This window comes from Gracilinanus agilis, chromosome 4 (assembly GCF_016433145.1).
Source record: "Gracilinanus agilis isolate LMUSP501 chromosome 4, AgileGrace, whole genome shotgun sequence".
Taxonomy (NCBI): domain Eukaryota; kingdom Metazoa; phylum Chordata; class Mammalia; order Didelphimorphia; family Didelphidae; genus Gracilinanus; species Gracilinanus agilis.
The window spans coordinates 171,331,823-171,354,920 of NC_058133.1; the positions used below are offsets into that span (position 1 = coordinate 171,331,823).

General features: G+C 36.4%; 1 protein-coding gene across 1 annotated transcript in view; it reads right to left on the minus strand.

Moving 5' to 3' along the window:
- The window catches only part of TADA2A (transcriptional adaptor 2A), a 66,482-nt gene extending 43,754 nt beyond the window's left edge, over window positions 1–22,728 (minus strand). The window contains exons 1-3 of the mRNA XM_044672988.1: window positions 22,682–22,728; window positions 9,485–9,591; window positions 6,021–6,080 (exon numbers count right to left, since the gene is read on the minus strand). Of these exons, the coding sequence (XP_044528923.1) occupies window positions 6,021–6,080; window positions 9,485–9,591; window positions 22,682–22,706 (192 nt within the window). The 5' untranslated portion in view covers window positions 22,707–22,728. The remainder of the gene's footprint in view (window positions 1–6,020; window positions 6,081–9,484; window positions 9,592–22,681) is intronic.
- Between the last annotated feature and the right edge of the window lie 370 nt (window positions 22,729–23,098).

The window sequence follows — 23,098 nt, forward strand, 5'->3', positions numbered from 1 at the left end:
GCTGAACAAATTGTGGTATCTGACTGTGATGGAATACTACTGTGCTGAAAGAAATGATGAACTGGAGGAATTCCATGTGAACTGGAACGACCTCCAGGAATTAATGCAGAGCGAAAGGAGCAAAACCAGGAGAACATTGTACACAGAGACTGATACACTGTGGTACAATCGAATGTAATGGACTTCTGTACTAGCAGCAATGCAATGATCCAGAACAATCCTGAAGGACTTACAAGAAAGAACGCTATCCAAATCCAGAGAAAGAACTATGGGAGTAGAAATGCAGAAGAAAAACATATGATCAATCATGTGGTTTAATGGGTATGTGATCGGGGATTTTGACTTTAAATTATCATTCTATAGCAAATATTAATAATATGGAAATTTTTTTGAATAATATACATGTATAACCCAATGGAATTGCTTGTCAGCTCAGAGGGGGGGAGGGAAGAGGGGAGGGAACGAATAGGAACATGTAACCATGGAAAAACATTCCTAATTAATTAATTAATTAATTAAGGGTTAAATTAATTTATAACGTTAAAAAAGTTATCAGCCAGCATTGCCAAGTCAGGCAGAGAAAGAAACATTAAGATACTTGTCACAAGATATGTATATGCTTTTCATAATAAATATTCCTTTGAGAGTTTTGTGCATTACATCCTCTTTATTGAGGATCTACTAAGGGCCTAGCATTATTAGGAACTATTTAGTACCAAAGAAACATGACATAGCCCCTGTACACAGGGAGTTGAGGATAATAGTAAATCAAATAGATAAAGAAGGCTTCGAAGCTTGATAAAGTAGTTTCCTTATAACCACTCTGGAAGCACAGGGTGCAAACTACCTTCATGTTACAGAGGTTCTTGCTATGGCTCACATCATATGACAAGGAAGTATATGAGCTGAGATTGAAACCCAGGTCCTTGAATGATACCAAGTATAGCCTTTCTACTATATATCATGTTGCATTCCAAAGGACTTCAAGATTAATCCAGGTGTAGTTAGGTGGACATGTCCTAGCTGTATAACCCTGGGAAAGTCACTTAACCTCAATTGCCTAGCCCTTACCACTCTTCTGCCTTGGAACCAATACTTAGGATTGATTCTAAGATGGAAGATGAGGGTTAAAAAAAAAAAAAGATTAATCCACCAGGCCTCACCAACTCTAAAATGAGGCAAACAGGCAATAATGAACATCTGCTGAGTTGTGAAAGGAGCTACTCAAGGATGAAATAATCAAATGACAAAAAGGTGTATTGCCTGTAGGGTTTCTGATTCATGCTCCACCAGCCAAAGCACAAATAACTTGTTAACATGAAACCAGGATATGACTTGGATTCCCTCCCCACCCAAAACAAACATTTTACATTCTCTGAAATTTCCTATGTGGAAGATCAATGATCTTTATTACTGTAGGAAATAAAATTTAGGAAAAGGTGAGAGAGTCAACAGGAAATTTCTCAAGAAGCCAGAAATGTATACATTCTTTTTTTTTTAACCCTTACCTTCTATCTTAGTGTCAATTCTAAAAGAGAAGAGTGGCAAGATCTAGGTAATCAGGGTTACATGACTTGCCCAGGATCACAACTAGGAAGTGTCTAAGATAAAATTTGAACTCAGGTCCTCTTGACGCCAAACCTGGCTCTTTATCCACTGTGCTACCTAGCTGCCCTGGAATATATAAATTCTTAAGGAGCAACTGATATCTATCAAAAGCCTCTCTTATGACAGTGTGTGTGTGTGTGTGTGTGTGTGTGTGTGTGAGAGAGAGAGAGAGAGAGAGAGAGAGAGGAATGGTATAACTGGAAAAATTAAATAAGGAAAAAATTGAACCTGCTGAGAAATTTGGTTTCCAAGGGAGATAGACCCAAAACAGCTGACAAGACAATCTGGCCACTTTAGCAGATACATACTTATAGAAGAGAAACATGACTCATCAGATCAACCAAGCTTGGGTGAATCATCCCTTTTGGACCTTCACCCTCTTCTGATCTCAAGCTGTATGACTTTTTCAAATCTTATTTCAGTTCCTCAAGAAGATTTTCCTATTCGGCAGAGGATGTGGTTGTAAATGTTAGGAATGAATATTTGGGTTGCTTCACATGTTATATTATATTCCTAATTGCAAATTAACAAGTCAGCATTCTAGTGCCAGTCAACCTTTTGTGAGTTTGGAAAGCATGAGCTAGTTTTCCCTGAACCTATACAACTATAAGTTAGTAACCTATGCAACTATAAGTTAGTAAAAGGAGAACAGAAGAAATAATTAATACTGGAGACTGGCCAAAAATAGTTCTACAGGAGTGATTTTTAACCTTATTTTTCTCATAAATCCCTTGAAAAGTCTGTTAAAGTTATTAGAAGCTTCTCAGAATAATTTTTTGAATGCATAAAATAAAACATTTATTAGAGTATACAAAAATATAATACAAATTATATTGAAACATAGTTATCAAAATATTTTAAAAACCAGTTTAAGGGCCAGCAAAGTGGCTCAATGCATAGTGAGCTAGGCCTGCAGACAGGAAGTCCTGGATTCAAATTTGGCTCCACATACTTCCTAGCTGTGTGACCCGGGGTAAGTCATTTAACTCCAATTGCCCAGTCCTTATCTCTCTTCTGTCTTGGAATTGATAGTATTGATTCTAAAATAAAAAGTAAAGGTTTTTAAAAAAAAAAAGTCTAGGTTAAGGACCCCTGGACTCTAGAAAAGCCCTCTTTCAATTCCCTTAAAGTGACCTAAAGGAGACAACAAAAGTCATGATTTCAAACCATATTATAAACAACCATTTCCTGCTGTTTTTCTCCATCAAGGTTAGTGGAACTATCACACTTGGACCCTACCATCACAATCCCCAAAGTGCTTACAGAGAAAGTAGAAATGACTCTAAAGAGAATGAAGACCAGAAAGGAAACCAAATTAGATCAAGTATATTTAGAGAAGATTGATGCTGGAGGTGAAACAACTGTGAGGGCTCTAAAGCATCAATTTATAATATATCTAAAGGAGGGGAAGATACCAAAGGAGTGGAAAGAAATCTCAGATCTTACTGATACCAAAAAAAGTTGATCAAGAGAATATCAATAATTACCAATCTGTGGGCCTACATTCCCATCTATATAAATAAATTGATGAGAGTATGTGTAGGGAACAAGCAGGTTTTCAAAAAGATTCAGTAATGGGCTACATCTTTACCATCTTGCAGCCAAGTGAAAGACAAAAAATATATAATCTCATTATGTTTATTGGTTATTGATTATAAACAACAATAAAAGCTTTAACTTGGTAGAAAGAAATGCTATTGTATGAGTTATTTTACAACAAAGTACCTCCTATCCAAACATTAAGATTGCTTGAGATTCTTTACAACATATTAAAACAAAAATAGTCCTGATCAATGATCAATAAAAAGGGAGGCCAAAACCAAGGAGATATATTGGGAGAATGCCAAAAGTTTTCTATGATGACAGAGATTTAGCACAGAAACCAGGTCAAGGAGGGACTCCCTGTGGAGAGTGAGATCCTTCAGCTATTTGCATATGACGTTGGGCTAAAAGTATCAAGCCATAAGACACTACAGAGCTTCCTACAAGAGAAACTTAGTTTGTCCATCCACAAAGGACACACCAAGTGAATGAAGAATGTTTATTAACCAAATCTCAGCATACATCCCTGAATGAGTACCAAATAGAGCTTATCCAAAAGATATCTAGAATAGGCAGTACGAATGAACAATGAACTGTGCCCAGAGTTCAAAACGTCTTGAGAGGAGCATAGGCTGAATAGCTTTGGGGAAATTAAAAAGCATTTTTATCAACATCAGGTTCCTCATAACAACATCTCATCTTTTTAATACAAACATTTTCCTGGTGTTGATGTATGGTAGTAAGACCTAGAACAGGGGTTGGCAACATATGGCTCTTTCTGCAGGAGCCATAAAGTAAATTTTTTTTCGGGCGCGTTACAGGAGCGCGCACTGTGAGCACTGTACGGCTCTCACGAAATTACATTTTAAAAAATGTGGCGTTTATGGCTCTCACGGCCAAAAAGGTTGCCAACCCTTGACTTAGAACATCATTGTTTCTAAAGAAATAAAGATAGGGGCAGCTGGGTAGCTCAGTGGATTGAGAGTCAGGCCTAGAGATGGGAGGTCCTAGGTTCAAACCCGGCCTCAGCCACTTCCCAGCTGTGTGACCCTGGGCAAGTCACTTGACCCCCACTGCCCACCCTTACCACTCTTCCACCTAAGAGCCAACACACAGAAGTTAAGGGTTTAAAAAATAAAAAAAAAAGAACTAAAGATAAAGATTCACGCAGAAGGCCATAAAAAGGTGTATGGGGGTATGAGCAGGTTGCAACATGTTACCAAGGAGAAATTCTAAAGACCAGGAGGTGAAAAAACTGTATAATGGAAAGAGAAGATCAGCTGGTCACATGGAAAGAGTGAGGTATGATGTAGGATTGCCACAAGGCTCTACTGGTACCCTTAAGATGTTGGGGAAAAGTGAGGAAAGTCTCCAGCATTTTGGTTGGAGAACCCATGGCAGACATTTGGGAGGCCATTGATGAAAACTACACTGAATGAGCCAGCATGAATGGGTGGTGTTCTGCAAGGTGGAAGAAACAACTGAATTGATGAGATCACAAGCTAGATGTGATTACTGTATACCTGGGCACCTAAAATAAAACAACCCATATTAGTAAACTTCAAAAATGACTTTTTAGGAAATGATAGATGTTGAAGGAGCTTCAGGTAAACAGAAATACTAATATACTGTTGGTAGAGTTCAGAATGAGCACAGTCATTCTAGACAGCAATTTGGAACTATGTCCCTAAAGTCATTAACCTGTAATATATGCCCTTTGCCCCAATGATACCATTACTTGAGCATTTACCTCAACGAAAGAGGAATAGGGCTCATATATTCAAAAAATTTATAATAGTTTTTTTCATAGTAGCCCCAAATTTGAAACTAAAGGGGAACCCATTGCTAAACAAATGATGGTATGCGAATGCAACAGAATGTTAACATGCCATATGAAATGGATAGTTTTAGAGATAACTGGAAAGACTTATATGAACTGATATAGAGCAAAGTGACCAGAATTAGGATAACAATTTATACAATGATAATGATAGTTTAAAGACAAACAATTCTAAAAGACTTACTAACCCTGAACAATGACAAATAACAGTTCCAGAGGCCTAATAAGGAAGCACCTCCTGAAAGAAAAGGTGATGGGCTCAAAATACAGAAAGACATGTATTTGAAGTAATTTGCTGATTCACTTCACTATGCATATTTGTTATGATGGATCCCCACCCCACTTTTTTTGTTTAGTTGAAGAGGAGGAGCAGTGGGAAGCAGAGAATAAATGCTTGTTAATTCATCTGTAAATTATAAAATAATTTTGTGTAGATTTATAGAGTTCTTTGAGATTTGGGATCTTTGAAGTTCTTCCAGAGTCCTGGAGGGTTTGAAGGGCTCCATTATTGATGTGGGGTGAAATAAAAGTTTTGAGCAAAGACATTTTTGCAGACTAGGAAGCTTCTAAAAAATTTACTGGACGACTATTATTGAAATCAGAAAAGGTGGAATATGAGGGGGAAATGCCAGAAAAACAAACATGCAAGGAATAATGGAGTAGAAAGATGGATGGCAATGAAACCAAGGGTGAGGACAGCTGATATCTCTTTGGCCCTTTGTGACTTAGAAAATGATCTGTATGCATTATCTCCTTTGATCTTCCCAACAATTCTGTGAGATGGTTTGAACATTTTATAACCAAGTAAAATGAGCCTCTGAAAACAAAAGTGACTTGCCTAAAGGACAATGGACTAGAAATCTCCTGACCTAGGTTCATGTCTCACTAAATGGGTGATCTTGAACTAATCACTTCTTTGGGCTTCAACTTCCTGATTTTCAAAATGAGTAAGGCAGTCTAATAAATCCCTAAAGCTCCTTCTTCTGACATTCTTGGGATTTGTAAAAGAAGTAGAGACCTGTGCTCTTACCATTATTTCATAAGTGTGATCACTTTGATGCTTCTTATACTCAAACCCTCGGGTGAAGCACTGCAAAACAGGGAAAACAACAGGTAACATATAAGATTTCCAAATGCTTCTTTACAGGTAAGAAAAAGATTATTTTTTTTTCATATTTGTATTCTTAGGACAGGATAGGGATAGGGCCCTGAACCTGTGAATTGACTAGATATAAGGAATATAAATAAATTATTTATTTTATTACAAATAATGTAAACATGTATTTTATAACATCATAGTACAAGTAATAGAAATAAAATTTATTTTAACATTTTATTTAAATATAATAAATATAAAGGAAATGCTTTCCTCTGAGCATTGGGGATTATTTCTAGGGATATGTTAGAGAAAAGACTTAAAATGAGGTCTTCCTATTCAAAGTGAGCTCTCTATCAATTATGCCACACTGCTTCCCAGTCCTTGTAATTCAAAAGTGCTTTGTTTGAAAGTTCTATCAAATGGGATATTGGCTACCACAGCCATTTATTTAGTGGACCACAAATAGAAAGACAAAATCAAGGGCCTTGACATTGGGGCTTTTGACTGCATTTATAAGCTGGCCTGACTCCTACTGGTTGTTTGAACTAACCTACTCATATACTGTCAGACTGCTATCCAGGTCCCACTGCCATCAGAGTAAGACAGAGATCAGTATCTTGGATTATATCAAGGACAGCAATTCTTCCCCCTTGGCTGTATTTGCTATCACAGAGTTTTAACTTTTCCAGCCAAAGCAATGTAAAAAGTGTCAAGGAACAGCAAGCAAGGAACTGTATGTAAGGACTACAATATTCAGCAGAATTTGTGGATGCAACAAAAAGGGAGACAGGAACTTTACCCATGGTTTCAGTAGAATAGGGAATTTCTTTCTACCAATTACAGATCAACATTTTCTCTACGACTTATAGCCTTAGAGATTAGCCAAGAGCAGAAAGATTAACCAAGTTCACAAAGCCAGTAATGTCATGGGTGGGATCTGAACTTGGGTCTTGCTGGCTTTAAGGCCAACTCTTTATCTATTATACCATACTGCCTTTCATGTAGAAAAAAAAGGCAGAAAATAAAATGATGTCCAGTAACTGGGAAGTGGCCAAACTGTAGTATATTAATGCTGTGGAATATTATTGAATCATAATCATTAGAATCTACCAATAGAAAGAATTTTAAGAAATCTGGAAAAATTTGTCTAATTGAATGTGGAACAAAGGAAGCAGAAGGAAACAAAACACACAATAACTAAGATGTAAATAAAAAAGAACACTTAAAAAAAGCCAAATCCTGCACACACTGTAATGACCAATACTAGTCCAGAAGAAGAAATGAGGAAACATGCCATTTCTCTTTCTCTGAAGGAGTAGGGGTCTATGGAGTAGAATATTGTTGCATGCTTCTATTGAACATGGTCACTGTGTTAGTTGGTTTGCTTAAATTTTCTTCTTTATAAAAAGAAGTGATCTTTGGATGAGAATTTATCTAGAAAAGAGCCTGATATGAAAATAAGTAGTATCAATAAAACAGTATTTAAAATGAATAAATAAAGAAGGGGTGGAAAAGGACAAGTATTAAGGAAAATGGGAGAACAATACCTATGAAGACTGCTTCTGAAATATGAGCCAAAACACCAGAACCCCAAAGAAGAACTGAGTTCAAATCTGACCTCAGATACTTCCTAGCTATGTGACCCTAGACAAGTGACTTAACTTCTGTTTGCCTCCATGTTTTCATTTGTAAAATGGGGATAATAACAGCATTTATCTCCAAGAGCTGTTGTAAGGATCAAATGAGATAATAACAGTATTTAGAATGTGTAATTAGAATCTACTCCCCAGGACTTCATTTCCCAGCAACCCACCTTCCTTCTCACATTATGTGCTAACTTAGGGAAGATATAAGTTTTGGGTAGCCCTGCCTCTCACTCTCTCTTCCTGTGATCATGGCTGTGGAAACTGGCTCTGGGCCAGGCAGGAGAATTACTAATGTGGTTTATTTTTTGTTAGATAATTAGGTTTTTATTCCTTCTACTTCAAGTGATTATTAATAAATTTTATAAATATAATACTTGGAGTTACTGATATTAATTTAAATCTTACAAGGACAATGTCAGGCACATGTTATTGGTAAGTCATTTTTTCAGTCATGTCCTATTCTTTGTGATCCCATTTGGGATTTCATAGATACTAGAGTGGTTTGCCATTTCCTTTTCCAGCTCATTTTACAGAAGAAGAAACTGAGGCAAACAAGATCAAGTGACTTGCCCCAGGTCACACAGCTAGTAAATGTCTAAGGCAAGATTTTAACTCAGGAAGATGAGTCTTCTTGACTCCAGGCCCAGTGCTCTAACCACTGTGCCACCTACTGGTCTAGCATAGTAGTGCTATATAAATGTTACCTGTCATCATCATCAAAATGACAAGCTGGCCAGAGTCCACAAGAAGATGACCAGGATGTTAAAATCTGGGACTAGTGACCACATAATCAGTGTACTGGCTGAAGAAACTTAAGGATGTTTAGTTCAGAGATGAGAGATCAGTGGGGGTCACAATGTCTGTCATCAAATAGCTTTCATGGAGAAGGAGACTTGCTTCTTGACTCCAGAGGGCAGAACTAAAACAAATGAATCGTGATTTCTGGGGAAGCAGATTTCAGATAAGGAAGAACTTCCTAACAATTAAAGCTGTCCAAAAATAAGGTGCTTTGCCTCAGGAAATGGGAATATCCCATTGCTAGAGGTGTTTAAGCAAAAGCTGCATTATTCCTGTCAGAGATGTTTTAGAGGGGATTCCTGAATTGGTTAATTCTGGACTAGTTGACCTCTACCATCATCTTCATGAACAGGTTCTATAGTTCTAATGTGTTAGGAGGTATGGATGGGAAAGAGGAAATTAAAGAAGGATGTTCTGGCTCAGGGGATAGAGCACCAGGCCTAGAAGCAGGAGGTCCTGGGATCAAATCTGGCCTCAGATACTTCCTACGTGTGTGACCCTGTGCAAGACACTTAACCCCAACTGCCTAGTCCTAACTGCTCATACCAATTCTAAGAAAGAATACAAAAGTTAAAAAAAAAAAAGATGATGATGAAGTATGTTACATCAGAACACCTGCTATTAATCTCTTAACATGCCAAGAGATGTAGATTAGGAGAAACAAGTAGTCAGGTCTTTGATCAATGCAGAGCCTAGTCATGACTTCAGAGGCCTTATGGTGAATAATGTGTCAAGCCTCTAAGCACAGAGGTATGAACTACAGGTAATGAAGAAAGACATACATTTTTAGACATAGTGTGTTTTGTGTTCTTGTTGCAAAGGAAGGTTATTTTGGTGGAAGGGAATAATCATTAGGAAGTGATAGTGATTAAAAAAAAAAGGACATCAATGAAATGTTTTAAAAGAAAAAAGAGAGAGAGAAATGCAAGTCTGGGCTACTTAGTGAGTTACCTGCAAACAGAGGAGGAATGGAGGAGGTCCACATTCAGCACATTTGATGTAGGGCTCCATGAGATAGGAAGAGCAACCCCGGCAGGGAGGCTTATCAAAGGGATCATCTAGAAAAAAGAAAAAGAAAAAAGTATGGTTATTTTTGTCTTAATTTATTGATATTTTTTTGTTTTATACCATCTTCTTCTCTTAACATATCCCACTCACTCCCTTCCAAAGGGAGTCATTCTTTATAACAAGTTCGAAAAATTTTTTTTATTTAATTTTTTATTCAGTCCCTCCCCTATCCCAAACACAGAAAGGATCATCTGGCAAAATATATTGATTGTTTTTCATGTTTCCACTTCTCAGTTCATTCTCTGGAAGTGAACATTCACAAATTATTCTTCAAATATTTAATCTATAGCTGGTTCAACTTGTTTTATTCTTTATTATCTCATATAGTTATTTCCAAGCTTAAAAAAAATTAATCAGCTCATTGTTTCTTAAGGTAGGGTTGTTTTACACTACAATCATATACTGAAATTTGTTTAGCCATCCCCAATTGATAGACATCACCTTGATTTCCAGTTCTTTGACAACACAAAGAGAGTTTCTATAAATATTTTGGAATATATAGGATTTTTCCCCTTTTTCTCTGGTCTCTTTAAGAAACAGATCCAGGTCTAAGGATATACAGTTTTATAACTCTAGGAGTATAATTCTAAATTGCTCTTCAAATAATTCAGTTCCACCAACAGTGTATTAGGTTCCCCACTTTTTCCCATCCCTTCCAACATTTTTCATTTTGCCTTTTTGTCATTTTTGTCAATCTGATGGGTATGAAATAATACTTTAGAATTGTTTACTTTTGCACTTCCTTAATCAGTAATGATTTAGAGCTTTTTATGTACCTGTATATGGCTCTGATTTCTTCATCCAAAAACTGTCTATTAATATCTTTTGCCCATTTATCAATTGAGAGATGGCTCTTATTCCCATAAATTTGACAAAGTCCTCTATATATTTTTGATATGAGACTTCAATCTAAGAGGCTGTCTATAAAAAATTTCCCCCAATTTTCTGCTTTCCTTTTAATCTTTTTTTATTTACACAAAACCTTTTTAATTAATATACTCACAATTATCCATTTTACATATCACAATGCTTTCTATCTCAGGTTTACTCATAAATTACATTTTTATCCATAAATCTGTTCGGTATTTGCTCCCAGTTCTAATTTGCTTATGATATCTCCTTCTATGTCTAGAGCACATTTCCATTTTGATCTTAGTGAATGGTGTAAGATATTGATCTATACCTAGTTTCTGCCAAACTACTTTCTAATTGTCTTGGCAATTTTTACCAAATAGTGATTTCTTATCCCAATACCATAGGTATATATTTTTGTTAAATACAAGGTTTCTATAATCTTTTACTACTGTCCATGGTATGTCTGTTCTGTTCCATTGATCTACCTACGTAGCTATTTCTTAGCTAGCACCAGGTAGTTTTGATAATTACTGCTTTACAATACAGTTTAAAATCTGATACTGCTAGACCTCCTTCCTCTATATCAGCAAAATTTTTAAAAAAGGAAAAAAACAGTTCAGCAAAACCAATCAATACAACTGAATCTGACAACTTGTACAACATTCCACATGCACAGACCCTCACTTCTTCAAAGAAGGAGGAAAGTGTATTTTTTCTGTTCTTCATGGCCAAGGTTAATCATGAATTACATAGTATTCAGGGTTTGGGAGGCAGGGGTTATCTTTCCACTGAGAGAACCATACAGTCTCCATTTTGTATCATCCCTGAAATTGTGTGCAGATGCTGTACCTAAGCCTTGTTTTCCTAATTTTAGTTTTCCTATAATTCATATCACTTTGAGGAAGTCATTTATTTTTGTGTCACTATTATGCAAGACGTAGGTGGATGTAACCAGAAGCCCCAAACTCTGGAAAATCCCTAAACTTTAAATAATATCATTAAAAAGAGTTAACTGTACTTTACTATAAAAACTCTTATAAATCTCTCTTCAGGGACCTTGTGTCTACTGGGAAAAAACAAACAGGAGGTAAGAGAAACTTAGGAAGATAAATACACAGCAGGAACTGGATGGTGTTGAATGATGATTAAATTCTTATGCTTTAATAGGGATAAAAGAAATATTCCTTAAAAATCTCATTATAGAGGCAGCTGGGTGGCTCAGTTGATAGAAAGTGTGGAGACAGGAAGTTCTGGGTTCAAATCTGATTTCAGACACTTCCTAGCTGTGTGATCCTGGGCAAGACAGTTAACCCCAATTGTTTGCCCTTATTGCTCTTCTGCCTTGAAATTGATGCTTATAATTGATTCTAGAAAGGTAAGGGTTTAAAAAAATAGTATATCATTGTAGTCAGGGGTCACAAAGAGAATTAAGAAAGACAAACACAGGTCCAGAGTGTTGGGTTTTTTTCCTCTCTTCTGTTGTTTATAAAAGAGGAATGAAAAGGAAGGGGGAAAAGAATACATGAGGAAAGAAACAAAATTGATCAAATAGAGAAAAGAAAAGAAATTCTTATTAAAATAATTATAGTATGTATAAAATGTCAGGGTAATCTATATGCTAAATAAAATAAGAATTAAATTAATCTAACTATAAAATATGCTTTGAAGAAATGGACTTAAATAATTGGGGAGGTATTAATTACTCATAGTTGAGCTGTACCAATATAATAAAAATTATGATATTAAATTAATTTGTAAATTCAGTGTATTACTAATCAGATTCCTAAAGAGTTACTTTATAGAATGAACCAAAAAAATGACAAAATTCATCTAAGACTACAAAAGGTCAAAAACCTCAAAGAAAATAATGAAGGGCTAATTCCGAGATATATGTCAGAAACTGATATAAATATGTAATATCAAGAACTGCTCCTCAACAGATAAATGGTAAAAGAATATGAACCAGAAGTTCTTAAAAGATTTTCTGTTTATTAGTTATCTATATGTCTTAAATATCCTATCTTTATCAGAGGTATTCTCTGCAAAGACTTTTCCCTCAGTCATTCGATTCTCTTCTTATACTCTTATTATAACCTTCTAATTTGTGTCCTTAATTTTGTTATTAAAAAGTCTTTTTAGTTTTTCAGTATCTCTTTTTATAATTCTTTGTTATAAGTGATGACTTTCTGAGAGAGGAATAGAGTAGAAATGCAAAGGAAAAAAGTAGATGGAATGAATCAAAAGGGTGGGACACACCCAAAGAAATTTTGTATAGGTCAATTTAGAGGTGATAGAGATCCAAAAATGTTCCAAATCACTAGTAATAAGAGAAATACAAATGAAAACAACTCTAAGATTCCATCTCAAATCACAAAAATTATGAAAAGGGAAAATAGCAATTTGCTGGAAGGCCATGAGAGGGCAGGCATACAACAGTATTGTTGGTCAGGCTGGGATTTGACCTAACCTGGAAGTCATTTAGAATTATATCCAAAAAGGCACAAACTCTATTGCAGGATTGCAGGTGCAGAGGAAGACATATATTTTCAGATAGGCCCAATATGTGAATATGCTTGAATCAACTGTTGAGTTATTTGTTACAAGGGATGGCAACTAAGTAATGCAGTGGATAAAGCACTAGAACAGGCATCAGAAACCTGAGTTCAAAAACAATCTCAAAACTTACTAGCTGTATAACCCTGCTCAAGTCCATGTAACCTCTCTTTGCCTCTGTTTACTGAACTTTAAAATAGGGATGTGGTGAGGATCAAATGAAATATTTGTAAAATGCTTAGCAGAGTGCCTGGTACATAGTAGGTCCTTAATAAATGCTGATTTCCTTCTTCTCTTTCCTTATTTTGGGAGGGAGATTTAAGGAAAGAAATTTAATAGAGATGGAAGGAAGGAAGGAAAGGAAAAGAACATCAATAAAATGTTGAAAGAGGTCAGACAAGAAAATAGAACCAATTACTATCTTACTAGTTAGGATACTAGACGATACCAAGCAAATCTTGGTACTTGGTATAAAGCTGTATGTAATACAGCCATAGTTTCATATAAAATCTTTTTCTGTTCCTCTTTGTATATGGAAATGCTGTTTGTCAAGCTCATTAAAAAAGAAAATTTAAGAAAAGATGAGTCTTCCCATGGCTTTCTGTAGTCCTCACTTTTTTTAGTGGTTTAATAATGATCCATTAGGGCAACTAGTGTATAGATGTAGTGTATAAAGTGCTGGTCTTAGAGTCAGGCAAACTCATCTTTCGGAGTTCAACTCTGGCTTTAAACACTTACTAGCTGTGTGATCCTGGGTGAGTCACTTAATTCTGCTTGCCTCCATTCCACATCTATAAAATGAGCTGGAGAAAAAAATGTCAAACCACTCCAGTACCTATGCCAAGAAAACCCCAAATTGGGCACATGAAGAATTGGGCACAACTGAAAAATGACTAAACAATATTCTATTACATTCTTATAACATAGCTTGTTTTTTGTTTTAGCCATCCCCCAGTACCTACTTTGTTTCCAATTATTTGTGACTAAAAAAAGTGCTGCTATAAATATTTTAATGTATGTGAGGCCCTACTTTCCATCTTAATCCCCTTAGGATAAATGTTTAGCAATGGGATCCCAGGGTCAAAGGATACAGACATTTAGGTCATGGAATGGGGTTGGAGCAACAGAGATAATTCTCAGTTACCTTCCAAAATGATTGGACCAATTCACAAGTCCACTACCAACAGTGGATGAGTGTATGGGTATTTCTAAAACCCCACCAGCATAGATTTTCCCCATCTTTTCTCATCTTTGTCAGTTTGCAGGACAGAAGGTAAAAATCCCAAGAGTTATTCTGATTTCCCTTTTTCTTGCTGTTAGCAACGTGAAGCAACCTTTAATATAGCTGTTTACAGTTTGTAATTCTTTTAAGAACTGTTGGTTTTCAGGAGAACATTGTACACAGAGGCTGATACACTGTGGTAAAACTTAATGTAACGGACTTCTGTACTAGCAGCAATGCAATGACCCAGGACAATTCTGAGGGATTTATGGAAAAGAACGCTACCCACATTTAGAGGAAGATCTGCAGGAGTGGAAATATCAGAAGAAAAATGACCGCTTGAACACATAGGTTGATGTGGACATGGTTGGGGATGTGACACTAAACAACCACATCAATACAACTATCAATAATATGTAAATAAGTCTTGATCACACATGTTAAAACCAGTGGAAATGCGTGTTGGATATGGGGGGGAAGGTGAAGGGGAGTGAAGGGGAAAGTAAAAACCATGTAACTATGGAAAATTTTTCTAAAAAAATAAAATAAATTACTTTTTGTGGAAAAAAAAAAAAAGAACTGTTTTCCAACATGAATGTCTCTCAGTCTTATCTATTTGTGTAGTTCCATATATATTTTGAATATCATATTCTTATCATAAAGATTGGAGAGAGATTCAAAACAAAGTATTTTCCCCCTAGTCATTATTCTAATAGCATTGATTTTGTTCCTGGAAAAAGCTTTGCAATTTCATGTAACTAAAATTATCTCTTTTATCTTTGTTGACAGCCTCTTGTTGAATTAATAATCTCTCCCTAAGTCATAGCTGTGAAAGTTATCTGTTCTGGTTCTCTTCTAATTCTTCTTTTATGGCATGACCTTTAATATTCAGGTCACAAAATTACTTTTCATTTTATTGTGGTATTTTCTATAAGATTTAAATCTAAAACTAATTTCTCCTATACTGCTTTACGGTTTTCCCTGAAGTTCTTCTACAATAAAGAGCTCTTTCTCCAGTAATTTATGATTACAGGTTTAATTGAGTTTGATTGTTCTTGATTCTTCTTTATTTAGTCTGTTCAACTAATTTATTTTTGCATTTTTTAATAACTAGTGCCAAAAAGTTCTGAAGATTACTGCTCGACATTGTCATTGGTGATCTGGGCATACCAGTTCTACTCCATTCCACTCTAGAGATTCAAGGCCTTTTGTTCCTGCAAATGGATGTTGTTATTAATTTGTCTGGCTCTATAACATATTCCCTGTAGTTATCATAAGCTGAAAAGAGCACTTTGACATCATTGAAAATCTGAGAATTGCATAGTTACAACCCAATGACCCTGTGTATACGTGTTTACCAATAGGAAAAATGAGTTCAGACATACAAAGGTGTTCCTCTCAAGGTCCTGTCCAGCTCTACAGTTCTATGACTCAAATATACCAGTTCTAGAAACAAAGAATTGTCCATCATTTTTAAAATAACCTTTTTATGGGGCAGCTAGGTGATTCAGTGGATAGAGACAGGAGGTTCTGGGATCAAATTTGACCTCAGAAGCTTCCTATTTGTGTGATTCTGACCAAGTTCCTTTAACCCCAATTTCCTAGCCCTTACCACTCTTCTGCCTTCTAACAGATACTTAGTATAGATTCTAAGTCCTAAGAAGGGCTCCAATAAATAAATAAAATAAACTTTTCACTTTCTAGTGCTGATGCAGGTTCTACCTTCCGGGGCAGAAGTAGGCCTGTATTGTTCAGACATGGCTGATGTGTTGATTGTCATTTAATGCTAAGGTAATTAGGGATGGGGAATAGGGGCCAGGGGAAAAAGGAGTCATTAGAAAGCAAAACCAATATTAAAAAATTATATTTTTTTCTTCAGAAATGAATATCACTTTCAATGACACATTCAGAAATACTAGTGATGTGATTGAAATCCAAGACATCTAAAGCTCTAAAAAATAATAAAAAAAAAAAAAAGCTAGAGTCATGGTCCCCTAAAACTTAGCTTCCCTGGAGTGTGAGCTTCCTTAACTAGGTTGTTTTCTGTGATGGAGGATAAAAACTTTAGAAAACATAAGATTCAAAGGCAAATGAAGGAAAATGAAACTGTAGAGCCCACAGCAGGGTCTTCTGGGAGTTTTCTGTTTTTGTTTTTAAATGTACTATGATTGCATTTACCTCCCCAAGCCCCCCCAAAAACGCTGATCACCATTCAATCACACCCTGGCTGTGTTAATTATTATACTGTATATTTTTTTCTGAATGGAGGTCTAGGGAAAAATGACAGAAAGAAACATACCCTTTCTAACATGTCCTAAATTCCATAGAAGAATATAAAGGTATGGAATCAGAGAAGGGACCTTAGAGGTTATCTTGTCCAAGCTCTAATCAATCAACTTTCTACCAGATGTGGGGATCTTCTCACACAATATCCTAACAAGTAATCACCTGGCTTGCTTGAATGCCTCCAAGGATGAAGAACTCCATACCTAATGAGACAATATTGTACCTAATTTCTCCTCATTTTAAATTTGATTTATGGAGGAAGAGTGAATTAAATATTTAATTCAGCATTGCAGACACCAACTTTTTACTAAAGAAAGAGAGTTTTTACTAACTCCAAAATAATTTTCCACCTTGGTCCATTATACCTTACCTTTCTGATAGAAGGCTTAGTTTAACTTCCCTGTCAGATTTTAGAATCATGGGATCACAATTTTAGGGTTGTAAGGGATCATGAAGGACATCTAATCCAACAACTCATTTCACAGACAAGGAAACTGAGGTTCAGGAAGGTAAAACAACTTGCTCGAAGTCATAAAGGTGGCGGGTAGCAGTCAGAAATTGAACCTAACACCTGGTGCTTTTTCTAAGAATTTTCTTATTTATTTATTTTGCAGTTGTAGAAATTGTAGTTGTAGAAATATAACCCCAAAAATTGTAGAAACAATTTTTGACAATTGTGTTCTGTCATTTTGGGATTCTGATTTTCTCCCTCCCTTTTTCCCCTCCCCTCCCAAGACAATAAATAGTCTGATATAGGTTATATCAGTGTTTATTGTAATACATTTTCCCCCATGAATTTTCAATACTAAAGTCATTTAAGAAAGTAGAATAAGGGGGCAGCTGGGTAACTCAGTGGATTGAGAGCCAGGCCTAGAGACAGGAGGTCCTGGGTTGAAATCTGGCCTCAGACACTTCCCAGCTGTGTGACCCTGGGCAAGTCACTTGACCCCCATTGCCTACCCTTATCAATCCTCCACCTCTAAGTTAATACACAGAAGTTAAGGGTTTAAAATTAAAAAAAAAAAAAAAAAAAAAAAAAAGTAGAATAACCCTCTAAAGGAGACAGACAGAATTAGTAAGAGGCTGAATGGGGATTTTCTTGAAAAAACACTTCCAGGGAAATAAAAATGGATCATTCACAAAGCCCTTTCCTAATCTTTAGCCCAATGAATCCCCCCAAATCTAATAATAGGATTTGTTTTAAATGCCATGAATATTTTACTGTAAAAGTAGGGGCAAGGAGGAGTAGAAACCTTTTGAATGCAGAAGAGTATTTTAATTAATTACAAGAAAATAATTTCTCAAAGATTTCTTTCCTTTATTCAACAAATATCTGTTACTTGATTCCTTAACTAAAATCTTACCCCAATGCCCCATTTTGGTATAGAAATGACCCTAAGTTCTTAAAAGCTAAGTTAGTGGAGTTTCATTTCTGAAAAAGACTCTACCAAGACAGAAGTGCTGGTGTAGAATAGATAGGTCCAGTTAAATTCAAAGAATTTCATCATCAAAGGGATGGCCAGCAGCTGATAAATTTTTTCAATCATAGGAACTTATAGCACTGTATTTCAAGACATGGAAGAATTCAGATCTATACCAGTGGAAGGTGATGAAAGCAGATTCTTAAAATAATAATTTATATAATTGTTATCATAGTTAGGGTTATAGGCTAAAAAAAATTCTACCTAAAAAAGGGTATTTTCTTTTTCCTTCTGTTGGCATTGTTACAATCACTGGTTATGAGCACATCACTTACTCTGTGAGTCTTTATTTATTTATTTTTTGGCGGAGTAAGCCCTTAACTTCTGTGTATTGGCTTATAGGTGGAAGAGTGGTAAGTGTGGGCAATGGGGGTCAAGTGACTTGCCCAGGGTCACACAGCTGGGAAGTGTCTGAGGCCAGATTTGAACCTAGGACCTCCCGTCTCTAGGCCTGACTCTCAATCCACTGAGCTACCCAGCTGCCCCCACTCTGTGAGTCTTAAAAGATTCTATTGCTAAAATTTTATTGTTCTCTTTTTTAATATCACCTTAATTTCAAAACATATTCCTTTTCCCTCTACTACCCAAAAAGCATTCCTTCAAAGGACAAAGAACAAAGAGTGAAAAAGGAAAAAAAAAATTACTTTAGTAAAACCAACCAATACATAAACTAAGCCTGACAGCATATATAATGCTCCATACTCAAAGTCCCCCATCTCAGCAAAGAAGGGAGACACATTTCTCATCTCTTCCTTGTGGAAGATGATGGAGTAAAAGCCAGGAAAGCTCGAATAACTACAAGAACCTTCTTTAACCAACTTTAAAATAAGGCCTCAACTTCTCTACTAGCAACAGTGCAATGATCCAAGACAACTCTGAGGGAATTATGAGAAAGAACACTATTCCCATGCAGAGGAAGAACTATGGAAGTAGAAACACAGAAGAAAAACAATTGCCCAATCACATGGGTGGATGGGGATATAATTAGGGATATGGACTCAAAATGAACACCCTAATGCAAATATCAATAGTATAGAAATTGGTCTTGATCAATTACACATGTAAAACCCAGTGGAATTGTGTGTGGGTTATGGGAGGGTGTGGGAGGAGGGGAGAGGTAGAACATGAATCCTATAACCATGGAGAAATGTTACAAATTAATAAATTAAATAAAAATAAAAATAAAATAAAATAAAATAAGGCCTCAAAACAAATACTGGAGTGAAAAAAACAAAAAGGAAATGGAGTAAAGCAACTTTCATGGAGAGAACAATTTGAAAGGTAGCAGAGAACATTTGGGGTACTAGGGTTGAGAAGGAAGTACAGTCCCCCGGAAGGTACACTAAGGAGTACTAGCACAAGCCAACAGCAAGCGCCTCCTAACCCCTCACCTACTGATCCAGATTCTGAACCTGGGCTCAAGCCAATGTTGAGACCCTGAGACCATGTCTAAGCCGAAAGCAGTGCAACCCCACTTCTACCCCGTAAAGTTCCAAGCCTCAGCAAAAGTCTGAAGTGAGGTCATAAGCCCTAGTACAGAGCAGTCCTCAGTGTACTTGGCTTGTACAGGCCCAGAGAAAGGGTCTCAGTTCCTGCCTGTGCCTAAACTGAGGCCCAAAGCCCCAGCACAAGGTAGTCAGTAAGGCACCAAGCTGGTGCCAGCACAAAGGGAGGCCAAGAGCCCTGGCCCAATCCCACAGTGAGGTCCTAAATCCTAGTACAATAGACTACATGGTATACCTGGTCTGTGTCTGGGAGCCTCAGTCTAAGCCTGCAGGGAGGACTTGAACTCCCAATGCAAAGCAGTAAGAGGTATGCCTGGTCTGTGTAAGCCCAAGAGTAAGGCCCAGCTCAAGGTGAAGTTATAAGCCCCAGGGCAAGGCAGTCTACTGTGTACCTGATGTGATCAAGCTCAGAGAAAGACCAAAAGCCAAGCCCAAGACTAAATCCTAAGCTCCAGCACAAGGTAACTCATGCTGCTCTAATCTCTGCAAGCCATCAGCAGTCCCAGAGGGTGACTGAATCAGCAGTGGGAGGTGGCTTTCATGGCTCCTAGCCCACCATCTTGGAAGAACTGAAACTTGCGGAAACCCAGAAATAGAGCTAAGGGTAGCAGCAAGGAAAAACTAAAGTTTAAGAGAGTGCCTTCTATACCCTGAGAACAGAGACCACCTTTAAGATAAAAGTAGAAATCAAGAAAAAGGTTGGGAAAATGAGTAAACATCGACAAAAAACCCTAACCCTGAAAATTTTTTATGGAGACAAAAAAAGAGCAAGGCAGATTCAGAAGGGGGATGTGAGCTTACACATACAAAACTTCAAAGAAAAATTTGAATTGGTCTCAGGCTCTGGAAAAGTTCAAAAAAGGATTTCAAATATCAATTAGGAGAAGCAGAGAAAAAATGAGGAAGAGAAATGAAAGCAATGTGAGAAGAAAATAACAGTAGAATTGGTCAAATGAAAAAGAAGTTTCAAAAGCTCACTGAAGAAAATCATTTTTTAAAAATTAGACCTGGGTAACTAGAAGTCAGTAATTTCATGAGCTAGCAAGGAACAATAAAACAAAATCAAAAGAATGAAAAAACAAAACAAAACAGAAGAAAATGTGAAATAGCTCATTGAGAAAAACAACTGACCTGGAAAATAGATCCAGGAGAAACAATTTAAGAATTATTGGAGTTTGGGTTTTAAAAGATTTACTCTATTACAAAAATGAATAATATGGAAATAGGATTTGATATGTATAACCCAGTGAAATTGCTTGTCAACACTGGGAGGGGGGAGGGAAACAACAAAAATCACAACCATGGAAAAAAAATTTTAAATTAAAAAAAAAAAAAAAAGAATTACTGGACTACCTGAAAGTCATAATACAAAAACAAAACAAAACAAAACCCTGGACATAATAATATAAGAAATTATCAAAGAAAATCACCCTGATATTTCTTGAACAAGAGGGTAAAATAGAAATTAAAAGAATCCACAGATCACCTCCAGAAATAAATCCCCAAATGACAACTCCCAGGAATATTATAGCTAAATTCAAGAGTTCCCAAGTCAAGGAGAAAATACTAGAAGCAGCCAGAAAGAAACAATTCAAATACTATGGTGTTACATTCAGTATTACACAGGATTTAGTGGCCTCTACATTAAAGGATCAGAAGGCTTGGAATATGATATTCCAGAAGGCAACACTTCTCTTCTTTGGAGAAAAATTTGGGTCTTAAAATTAATTATGGAGCACTCATTTTCATTATTGTTGATCTTTCCATTTATATTGCTGTAGACATTGAGTCTATTTTGTTTTTCTGATTCTAGAAACTTCACTTTAAATCTAAATCTTCCTACACTTCTCTACATTCTTCATATTCATCAGCAATATCCTATTGCTTTTTAAAAATCAAAGTTTTGGAAGATTTAAAAGTATAAGAATCTGAATTAGGGACAAAAGAAATGAATACTACATAATAATTCTAACAACCAACCCCAGCTGCTGGGAAGAACTGAGAAAATACACCTTTTCCCTTCAATTACAGAGGTAGAGGACTGTGGCTATGGAATATTTGTGTAAATGAAATTAACTCTAGCCCATTCATAGTCAAAAATCTACTTACCCTAGGCATCTAGATTATATCATCCCCACCTCCCTCAGGGGAAGTATAGATAATTTAATCACACGGGACAATCTAAATTATATCATCCCCACCTCCCTCAAAAGGGGAGTGGAGATAAGTTAACCACACATGACAATAAGTATCAAATCAAGAACAAGAGACTGCCCTTTGGGCAGTCCAAATCATGGTAGAGGCTGCCATTGGTCCACTTGAATTAGAGGTGGCCCACAGGAAATGAGGAGAGACACTATCTCTTTAAATACGTGGGTTACAACCTGGTAAAGTTAATTCAGTACCTTCCTAATTGTAAATAAACTGGATACTGACTTGGGTCTATTTTAATTATGGAATCAATTTGAATTCTTGATTCCTGGCGGCCACACTTTAAATATATATCTATAAATACCTAAAAATCTCCCTCTTACATATTGCATGTGTTGTCTGTGTTGATATTCTGGGTGCTTTAACTGAACCATGCTGTTTTCCTTTTTTTTTTTTTTTAAACTCCTATATTCTGTTTTAAAATATCAGAAGAGCAGTAAAGGCTGGACAACTAAGGTTAAGTGACTTACCCAGGATCCCAAGAAATATCTGAGACCAAATTTTAACCTAGGACTTCCCATCTCCACGCTTGGTTCTCTATCCACTAAGCCACCTAGCTGCCCCTCTTTTCTGTTCCTGTAAAATCTTTGTTACTGATTGGGTAAAGGTAGGAGAGGCCTAGTTTCAGAAATAAATGTGACATATTAAGAAAATTTCTATTAAAAAGAAAAAAGTGGGGGGGGGGGGAAGATCAAGCTTTAGGATAACCATCCTAGTTTCATATCCTGAGCACTTTTCTACATGATTTTCCATTAATTTCACACCCATTCCATTAATTCCATCACTAGTTTATAGGGACTGGATCAGTAACAAAAATGTGTCTGATTTTAATTCAGTTTGATGCCTTTCGTGCAGCTTCAGAATCAGATACACAAAAAGCTTTTACAGGTAAACCCACAATGTTCCCGTCCCTGCCCTCATCTTTCTGTACCAAATGCCACCGAGAGTTACCTGAGGTCATACTTACTACTGAAGGAGCCCAATCTGTCCATTCCCACACTGGCAGAGGCAGCAGCTCCAGTTGTCCTCCACGTGGGAAGTCTTCCTCCAAGACTGATCTTAGCACCAGTTAACAAATCCTTGGGGACTATGTGATGTCTACAAAATCAGTGGAGGCACACAATTGAGGAGGGCAAGGAGGCCTTAAAAACCAGAAGACCTAGCTTCTAATCCCAGGGCTGCAATGATTATTAGCAAATCACTGCATTTCTTTTATATATACTTATATCTGGTCACATAGTCTCCCCCAATGAATTCAAGTACCTTGAGGGCAGGAACTATTTAATTTAGGATTCTGTATTCTGGGTACTCAGTGGAATGCCTTCTATACTGCTGGTGCTTAATAAATGTTAGCTGGTTGATTTGATTGACATCATCTCTTTTA